The 10419-nt window shown below is 42.3% G+C and overlaps 1 protein-coding gene across 1 annotated transcript; it reads right to left on the bottom strand.

The window, feature by feature from the left end:
- Positions 1-3065: 3065 nt before the first annotated feature.
- LOC117471042 (protein ALP1-like) lies at positions 3066-4408 on the bottom strand. Its single transcript, XM_034115823.1, has 2 exons — positions 4280-4408; positions 3066-4115 (listed from the first exon to the last, which is right to left on the bottom strand). Exons 1-2 carry the CDS (start codon positions 4406-4408, stop codon positions 3066-3068), a joined length of 1179 nt encoding a protein of 392 aa, XP_033971714.1.
- Positions 4409-10419: the final 6011 nt, after the last annotated feature.

The following is a 10419-nucleotide window of genomic DNA, read 5'->3' as shown; positions in this document are numbered from 1 at the left end:
TTACAAGGTCCGTAAGCTGCTGGAGGTCCATAATAGGGGGAGGAGGAAGCAATTCCTGGTAGACTGGAAGGGTTACGGTCCTGAGGCTAGAAGCTGGGTAGCGGCTTCATTTATCGTAGACAAGACTCTTATCCACAATTTTTACAATCAGCCTGGGCCATCAGTCGTAGTCGGCCCTAGAGGGGGGGGGTACTGTTGTGCACCGACAGAAATGCTAAGAGAGGTTCATTTTCATGTTGTTTTATGTTTGTTTTGTCACTCACCATTTACCTCTCATTCCAGGCTTCCTGATTGTTCACCCCTTGTGTGTCTCCTGTGCTCATCAGCACCAGCCCCGCCCCTGATTGTTTTCACCTGTGTCTTGTTGTTTGTTTAAATTCCCCGGTCTCCCAGGCCCGTTCTCATTTCATCAAATCCCCCTCCTCGACTCCTCGGTCCTCCGGTAGTGACCCGGAAATGAATTTTAGCGCGCCATATTGAAGGACATCTCATTTCTCGAAATGCACATCGAGGACTGAGCATCGAGCGTCGAGGAGGCTCTCTGGAGGAGCTATAACCGAGGATACACTGATGGGTCCTCCACGGCTCCTTCGCGGATGCATTTCCGGGAACGGTGGGTATAAAAGAGGCGTGACACACCGCTGGAATCATTTCAAAACCATGGCGGGAGCAATGCATAAATGTAAGTGTTGATAATGATTTGTTGTATAAGTTATGTAAGAAGTGAAATGCGCGATCCAACTCAGCCCGTCTGTATGCAGTTAGAGCCCTCTAACCGCATTCCTTATTGACATTTCACCTGATGTTCTTTATGTTTTCATCCACATTTTAACTACACCCAATCCTCCTACAGCATGCCATGATGCATAAAAGTGCAAACGTTTTTTTTTTTTTGTAAGAGTATTACATCAACCAGAACTTTGTTTAGCATTCAGCACTATCATTTGGTTTGGGCTATGTTGTTATATATACACTAGAAAACTAGAAAGTCTTCCAACAGTTTTAAGCTACAACTTTTTCTTTGTCTTTTCACAGGGACAGAGCAAGACACTCTGACCCTCATTAAAGTGAGGGTCGAAAACGACAACCTTTTTACTGGCCGAAGGCACACTGCCAAGAAAGCCTGGGAGTGAGTGACATTTTCCTGGATTGGGAACATATGATCCTTAGCATTTACATATTGGTGGTTACAATTGGTATTTTAATATTGTCTGCTGAACCTGTGAGTTTAAATATCGATAGCTTTGATAGATGACACCTGTTGCTGCAGACCTTATTAATTGCTGACCAGCTTGAAACATCTCTTGTATCACTCAGGGAAATTCTAAAGGCCCTTGGCTTGTGCGGTGCTGTAACCCCCACGCAGATCGGGAAAAAGTGGGATAACCTTAAACGGAAATACAAGGTAATGTGTTATCATTCTTTCGTTTACTCATGTGTCTGTGAAACCATGGTTGTGTCTGCTCCACATAGCTGCTTTTGTATAACTTTACCTCTCGTTTTTGTAGGAGTTGAGATGCCCCCCAACCGGGTCAGGGACCGACAGGGGAGAGGCCACAGCAGCCACAGCAGCCACATCGCCGTATTTTACGGCCATGCATGAGGCCATCGGTGGGAGGCCATCGATCGACCCTCCCACCCTGATGGACTCCGCCACGGCTGCTGTGGCTTCTGGCAGTGGCTCAACATCCACTGTCCAGAGCCAGGCCACAGTGGAGGATAAGGAGGCCACAGAGTCTGGCTCGGACAGCCAGGAGTGTGTTGAGCCATCCACCTCTGCCGGTCCCCCTCCCCGCAAAAGAAGAAAAAGCGTTATACTACAGTTCCTGGAGGCAGAGGCGGTCAAGGAGGAGGACCGCTTCAACCACCAGCAGGCAGCCGCGGAGGAAGCCTCCGCCAAATTCCTCAAGCTCTTTGAGGAGCTCGTTCGGAAGGAATAGTGTGTTTTTTGTTCTTCTTTTTTCTGTACTTTGGATGTGTCCATTTGTTCTTTATTTATTATTTCTATATGTTGTGGAATACATTGAGTAAACAAATTTAAGTTTGACCTTAACCCTTGTGTGGTGTGTTCATATTTCTGTTATTCAGCCAGTGTTCGTGGGTCTGGTGGACCCGAACACCCTGTATGTAATATAAATGTGTAGGGGGGGGTACAGTGGGTGGTCACTGAAAATGTGTTCTGATATGTTCTTCACAGAAAATTCAATTCAATTCAAAACCTTTATTTAATCAGGTGAAATCCCATTGAGATCATTGATCTCTTTTTCAAGGGACACCTGCAGAGCCAAGGCCATTGAGTGAGTTAGAAAAAATTTATCATGTCATTTTTCTTTAGATAAATAATGAAAACGGGTCTCACAGACCCGAACTCCATACAAGGCTTACATCAAGCATGAAGCCTTCTTTACAATTAGACATACAGAAACACACATGTTTACTGAAGATACAAGGAGATCTTTATTTTATACAAAGCTGAATATACATTTTATGATTGTGACCTGACTGAAAAGCCAACGTTTTTAAAGTCATTTTGCAACCCCAGGCATAACTGTCTATAGTCATACAGAAAGTCATGGCCACTGATTTCCGCTTTTTCAATCTCCACCTCAAATAATTCAGCGCATAAACCAACCGTGTGTAAAGTATCCAAATGCAATATCAGGGATGTTTTATTATAAATAATATATACATTAATATTGAGGCAAGTTACTTCATGTAGCTCAAACCCTACATAAGTAAAATTACTAACACATGTCGCTTCTTTCTTTTCAAGTTCAGTCAAAGCATAACAATATTTTATCACTGAAGATGACTCAATTTCAACACTAAACGTAACACTTTCTGAAGAGATTGTGTGATGGCCTATTTCACATACAATTTGTAATAAAGACATGGGTCTGTAAAGTCCTTTGCTCTAAATAAACTTGAGCAAGGTGAAATTGGAAATAAGGCATATAAATGGACAAACAAAAGAACAGAGGAATGCATCTGGCCAGTAAATGCATTTTTCATCTGTGAAGACAATAAACGGGTAACAAAAAAACTGGCCATAAATAAAAATCCTCTCAACAATAATCGTGGTCGTTCAGCTGGACCGGGTTGTGGTCAGGAGCCGAGATTTGGTCTGCCAGTCTGTCTCGCCGGCCCTGTCCACCTCGCTCCCCCCTCACAGGACGAGGTGGAGACCTCTCTACTACCTCCTCCTCCTCCTCCTCCAACAGTTGAGTCATGTCTGCAGTAATGCTGAGATTGTGCAGTACACAGCAGGCAGTGACCACAGCAGGGACAAAGGTGTGGTTCACCTCCAAGGCCTTCGACAGGAGGCACCTCCATCGCCCCTTCAGTATCCCAAAAGCGCGCTCAATGATGCTGCGCGCTTTGGCATGGCAGCCGTTGAAGTGGCTCTGTACCCTCCCCTGTAGTGGCTCCCGATACGGGGTTACGACCGTTATGGGGTGTACAATGCACGGATAGCCACCATCTCCCACAATGAAGTACCCTGGTGGAGGGTACAGAGCCTCTTTATATAAGGTACTGGTTTTTAGGACACGGGTGTCGTGCACTGAGCCCGGAAATCCTACGAATGTTTGTAGGAATTTACCCTTCCCATCGCATACAGCCTGCAGCTGTATGGAAGGAAAGAGCTTCCGATTAATGTAGTCCTGGCCACTGGGTCCGGGTGGGGTCTTTATTCTAATGTGGCACCCATCAATGGCACCCACACATGAACTAAATGCCGGGCTATTGGCCAACTGCTGGAAGCCCTGCCCGACCTCCTCCAGCTCTGGACCAGCAGGCAGCCTGATCACAGACTGCCTGAGAGCAGCGATGTCCTCCACTCCCTGGTGGACCAGTCTGTGGACTGTGGAGAGGGGTACCTGAAAGGCCCGGGACACCACACTGTATGACAAACCGTGTGCCAGCCAGTATACAGTTGTCAATACAGTCATGTGGTGTTCCCAGGCCTGTCTCCTCTCAGGCCCCAGACACCGCATCAAGGCCTCCAGGGAGTCTCGGCTCATCCTGAAGTCCTTCAGCAGGCACCCATCTCCGAAGTACAGCTCCAGCACCGGGACACTGCTGTTCAAACTTCTGTATGAGTGTGGGTGTTGAACCTGCAGGAAGAATAAAATGTACAGAGGTCAATACCTTTATCCAGCAAACTAAACTGCACATACATATTCTGTCATAACAAATTAATCAATTTTTGTATTCCAATGAAAAAAGCCAGCTATTTTACAACTATTTAAAACAATTTTAAACAAACACTCATAAATACCTCAAGATGAAGCAGGATGGCTTTGCGCATTTGAGCTTTCCAGCGCTGGGATCGGCGTCTCTCCTGATTCCTGTTGTTGGTCAGAAGTCGTTGCCACTGCCCTAAGGCACACGCTACTGCGGGTTTCATTGTCAATGGATTTTTCAGAGTCAATTTGTTTGATGTGGTCACTGACTATGTTTTTCGTTGTTGAGATTTAAATCAGAGGTGTGCCTGGACCTTATATAGCCTGTCAGGTCCCTCATGATTCGTTAATTACTTGGATTAGAAATTCGTTGCAGGTGTTTTGTGAAAGAGGTGTGAGTTGATGATTTATCATGTAATTTAGCCTACTAGTTTAAAAAAGTTAACATAGCCTACTGTGTATAGTGTATAGACAGTCATTAGGTGTTTTGTGTGTTTGTATGTGTGCATGTGTGAATATATGAAACGTATATAAGCGTAATGTAGCCTATATGTTAAAGTAAACAGATATGGTTCTAAACTGTATTGAAGTAAACATGTATTATTTTGAATTGTATTTTAGTGAACATGTATTGTTTGAACTGTTTTAAGTAATCACATATATATATATTGTCTTTCTCACTTACAACTCACTGACCCAGAGATCCTGTTACACACACATACACCTCCTCCCACCAGCACACACACATATTCTTTTCAAGGTTCTTTCTGGGCATCAATATATCTTTGTACAATGTTTGGTTGTCTGGGAAAGAATAGTTTGTGTGAAATATTCCTTGGGAAAGTAAAGGAGTGAATATCGGTGCAGAGATAAGATTGACTCTGCCCTTGTGAACTTCCGAATCTCACGTTGTGCTCAGAAGAAAACATACTTTTTCCCAGAACTCTAATTCGCTGTATTGGACCCGACCAGAAGTGAATCCAACCAGTAAAAACACCTGGGGGAGTGGGGAGTGAGCAGCTCACACAGCTCCTCCCCACGGACTCTCTGATTCGCTTCGGAGTAAAATGGGAAGGAAGAAGTCAACACATCTCCGCCCCAAAATATGAATATGAATACTGTTGTTTATGTATGTAAAATGCTTCCTGTTTTCTGACTGGCTGGTCCCGATACCTGTATCGCACAGCAGTGGAAATTGAAAGTCCGGAGTACTCTGTAAACTTGTATACGTGTTTTGTTTCTTACCAGTAAAATCAGATTATTGTTATAACCTTTATTCCGGTGTTTTGAATCCCTTTCTTTATTAAATATAACCAGCCTCATCTAACGAACGGCGCGTAGCGGAGGGGGGCTGTAAGCCACCATCCAACTGTGTTTGCTACAACAATGTCTCCCTTTATTTGTAGGGTACTTTTTATAATAATGTTTTAGTGCTGCCCAATACAGAAGAGATGCTAGTATGTGTCGAAAATACTCATACATTCGTGTCATCCTTGTTGCAAATGGAATTTAAAGTAAATATGTGGGGGAACAATGCTCAGCTGATCTAACAGAGATTACAAAATACAGCGCTCTAACAAAACACTCACAGCTGATGCAGCTGTTGCCACGTCATAATTAACGGACGTCTCTTTAATATGACCACTCAGAGGAGAGGAGTTCTCATTTCTCTAACCGCCTGCTGCTTCCCCTCCTCTCTCCTCGGTTCCCCTCCTCGGCTCCTCCGCTCACATCTCCTGTGGGCGGGACTAAGTCTTGAGGATAGGAGTCGAGGAGGGGAGTCGAGGAAATGAGAACGGCCCCCAGTGTTCATTGTCAGTTCGTCTTGTCTCATGCCTAGGTCAGATCTATGCTCTCCTTGATACTAAGAAGATTCTGTTCCTCACTACGTGAGCGTTTTTCTTTCGTACCCTTATGTCATCTCATTTTGAGATTTGATAGTGTTTATTTTTGTTCACCTACTGAAAATAAAGTATCTTACAAATACTTTACCTCTGTCTCATGGGTCGTTGCAATTGGGTCCTATATCCTGAGTATCTGAGTTCGTAACAGATTGTCAAGTGCCAACAATCAGGCGAGATATTAGTTGGTGCTTGAGAAGACTAAACATTTATCTGCAGATCCCTATAAAGTATATTCATTACTCGTTATTCTCTACTAATAGTTAATTAAAGACTGTATATAATGGCTATTTTGCACATCCCTTTCAAGATTTCAAGATTTTCAAAGGTTTATTGACATATCATATACACAACTACGTTGAAGTTATGCAATGATGAAAAACTTTGGTCGCAGGTTCCTCAACAGTGCATTACAAGACATCTATCAATATGTGTGTATACTTCCACCATTAAACTGTCATATTCTGCACATTTCTTTTCACTATATTTGTAAAGTGTCTTTGAGCACCTGTAAAAGCACTAAAAAAATAAATCTATTATTATTTCTTATACTATCTACATACATCTTGTAAGAGTATAATTAATATGTATAATATCAGTTAAAATAAGTGCTTCAACATAGTTAACATTGCAGGAAAGCAATATATTAGACGTTAAAGGTCCCATGTCATGCTTTTCTGGTTATTACCCGTCCCCTTGTGTGTTATGTAGCTTTTTATGCATGTAAACGGTCTGCAGAGTCACAAACCCTCAAAGTACACCCTGTAGCGAGTAAAACTCTAACACAGAAAAGACGTGTCTATGCCGCCCCGGAACGCCTCGTTGGAGATTTCTCTTTTTCCATTGTTTACTTCTTGGGTATAGTGACGTATTTCGGGTATACAGTAGTGACGTAATGTAACGGCTCCGCAGATTGGTCGTTACCAGTATTCGAATTACCCATTTGCGGTCGTATGTTTGTTTTTTTTGTTTGTTTTTTTAATGGATTTTTCTGTGAGCGGCAGGGAGATCAATATACTTTTTGCCTCTTTGCAAATCTCACATCCAAATTTTTTATGAAAAGCCATGGATTCCTTTCATTCCACTCACTCCATCTTTTCTGTGTCCAGTTAAAACGCAGGCCATGGGCATCGTCAGGTTCGCTAGTGCAGGTGGCACCGGCGGCTGTGGCCGTTGTTGAAGCCTCTTCAGGCTCCGCATCAGCAGGCCTCTCCCTCTGTGTGGAGCTGTCAAACTCGACCCTAAACGCCGCTTACAGCCGGCCAACTAAAAGTTGTTCCGTTCACGTTGTCATTTTTAGACTCCTTCGCTTCTTTGCTTGTGAATCCAAAAGCTGCGAGGCTTGGCTGTTTTCGTATCGCCATATTTTTTATTACAAAGCCAGAGTTAAAAAAATATCAATATGAACATTTCAAATACCGCGCCGGCATCGCCGCCATAACCATAGCAACGTAAGTAGCGTAAAGAATGCAGCGCCGCGACGTACAGATGGCAACACCCAGAAATATAAAACAAATATTCAGAAACTGTAATGAACAATGACTATTATTTATTTACAGAAACTCAACATTTCTAATCTGTGTGACACAAATATGCACGATTTTTTGGGCTCCCCCTATTTATCTCAAAGTTGGCCTTCAGGGGAGCTCCCCCCATATTTAGGGGAGCCAAGCTCCCCCTGGCTCCCCCCCATTTCGAACACTGACCGTTACGTTACGTCCGCGGAGCCGTTACGTTTGGACCAATCCGCGGACTTCCACACACACTCGGCGGGATGTTGCGAGGCTCGCTGCTGCGAGAAGCGGGACACTGTGAGCTGGCTCACTGGTGTAGGGTCGGCGACACCGCGGAACTCAGCCTGGGCACACACACAAACTCCCAGCCAGGCTGCGGGTGTGTAATATATTCTATATTTCTATCAGTGACCTTCTACTTTCCCCCTATTTTGTATGTACTCTTAATATTTTTTTCATCAAATATAACATATTAAAAAAATAATTCAATAACGTGCTTTAACCACTAGGCGGTGTACACAAGGTACACACAGCATACAATGCCATAATAACTTTTTATTATTAGTGTAGGACACTTATGTATGTATAACATCTGAAAATGTGTAGTTTTATTCATGTTTTCACATAATTTTACAGGATATTGCTATATTATTTCACATGTTTTACTTCTACAAATTAATATCTGATTTGTAAAACATCACAGACAGAAAGGTATATTTATGATCCACGTTACGTATTCAGTTTCGGTGGCAGTTCTTTCAGTTTGTCTAGAAGTCTTCTAATCAGGGCTCTATAAATAAATAACTACGGCAGATGTGTAATATTTAATGCAGCCGAACCGTGTATTACAATGCCGTTATGTGATGACTTTCAAAGAGAAAAGCAAGCCCACTCGGAATAAAGTATTTCAGTATTCTGAGGCTCTGAGCCCCATTTATTTTCTTCGCGGACGGCAAAAAAGTCCAACATTATACGTTTTAAAATAAAAAACAATAATCGTGGCTTGATATTGAGTAAGAACATGTTTTTATGAACCACACAGCTTCCGGTCTTCCAAGACCCGACCGGACAAAAAGACGTGGTGCAGGCACGAAACATACTACCAATATAAATACATTGCTTTTAAAATCGTTCTGTGTGACACGAAAAAAAGGGGAAAATCGTGTTACATCAATAGATTACAGATGTAGCAGCTAATTTAGGACAGTTTGAAACACGAGGGTCGTGGTCGGCCCGTGAACGGCCCGTGATCAAGAGACTGCCTCCAGTCTGACTTGAGACCGCCCCCGTGATAAATAAATGTAATTATTGTGAAGCCAGCTGCAATGGATCATTGATCCACCAGGGGGTGCAGTGGGGTTCCACACTGGAGCTCATGTGAAATCAACTTCGATACAGTAAGCTGGATGTACAGTATGTCTGGTACTACTGTATAGCGGATCTTTGTTAAGATCCATATGTCACGGATAGGATCATAGTCTGTGCTAAATAAGAGACATGTAATCATTTACAAAACATCACCATGTTGTTATTTAACAAAATAATGTTGTTTAGTCGGAAAAAACGAACGAGAGGAAATGCAGCCGGCTCTCGATTTTTAATCCTAATTTAATCATCATCTTCACCACGATCATTTATGTTTATGTTCGCCGAATTGACATGAAATCACTGACAAATATGAATATTCTGTATTCAACTTCATTAAAACGTTATTAACGTGCCTAAACTCAGTAATTCACTAAAAATATTTATATTTTAATGGAGCCTTGTCAGGCAGATCAGGAGTGATCCCTGGGTGTTATCTTTCCCCATAATGACCAAGTCGCTGCAAATTATCCCGCTTATTACATGGCCACATTCTCAACAAAGTAACGACATGACTCCCAATATTAATTGAAATGCTTTTATGGATTTAGAAAATGTTTTTATTGATTTAAAAAATAGTTGTATGTATTGATTTAAATTGACAAGCATCCGCTAAGAGAAATAGTCACTAGACACTTGACACAGTGGCTTTTGACAAAGCAGAAAAAGAACACTCAAACCGAGAGATGAGTTATTGTTATTACAACGTGACTTCACTATTATTTAACAACTGTTTTTATTGGGTTCTTTTATTTGGGGTTAAGTATAGGTGAATTGCGTAATCAGATTACTTTTAGATTACTTTTGGATTACTTTCTTTTTCCATCACAGATGGGTATGTTTTGGTGAACAGGAGACACTAAAAGCAAAAGGAAACTGAACGTGTTTTTACTGTTTTAATGGTTTATCAAGAGCACAACTGAAACATAACATCTGAAACGATGTAACAACATAATACACTTTTTGGGGATGCAGCTTGGGATGTGAGGAGTGAGGGACACGGCTTAGAACGGGCGTGTCGCCTTCTGTCCTGCCAGTGTTGGCAGGACATGAATTAAAATGTCGAACTCGGACTTCATTTTAAGGACATTTCGGCCAGGGGTGTAGAGCTATATTTGTTTAAGCACCGGATTGGGAAAACAGGAGAGTGTGTGCACTGTGCACCTGTCTGCCTTGATCTATGAATTCATGTCCGTGACACTCACAGTATCTGCTGCCCACAGCTGTTTTATAGAAGTAACTGTAATCAGATTACTCGTTTTTCAAATGTAACGCGAGCTGAATACAGTTACTTGATATTTGTATTCTGATTACGTAACGCCGTTACATGTATTCCGTTACAACCTAACCCTGGATATGAAGCCAATAGAATAAATCAACACCCAGTAGTTCATTCTTATCTAAAAACAGCGGGACGATAGCTCATATATGACATTTCAAAGGTCTTTTATCTTG

Source organism: Trematomus bernacchii, unplaced genomic scaffold, assembly GCF_902827165.1.
Source record: "Trematomus bernacchii unplaced genomic scaffold, fTreBer1.1, whole genome shotgun sequence".
Taxonomy (NCBI): domain Eukaryota; kingdom Metazoa; phylum Chordata; class Actinopteri; order Perciformes; family Nototheniidae; genus Trematomus; species Trematomus bernacchii.
The sequence above is the reverse complement of the archived record's forward strand: the minus strand, read 5'-3'. Positions and strand labels throughout refer to the sequence as shown.

Coding starts and splice junctions, on each gene's coding strand:
- LOC117471042 (XM_034115823.1), bottom strand. CDS start 4,408: ATGAAACCCGCAGTAGCGTGTGCCTTAGGGCAGTGGCAACGACTTCTG. Junction 4,116..4,279: donor CCATCCTGCTTCATCTTGAG/GTATTTATGAGT, acceptor TTCTTCCTGCAG/GTTCAACACCCACACTCATA.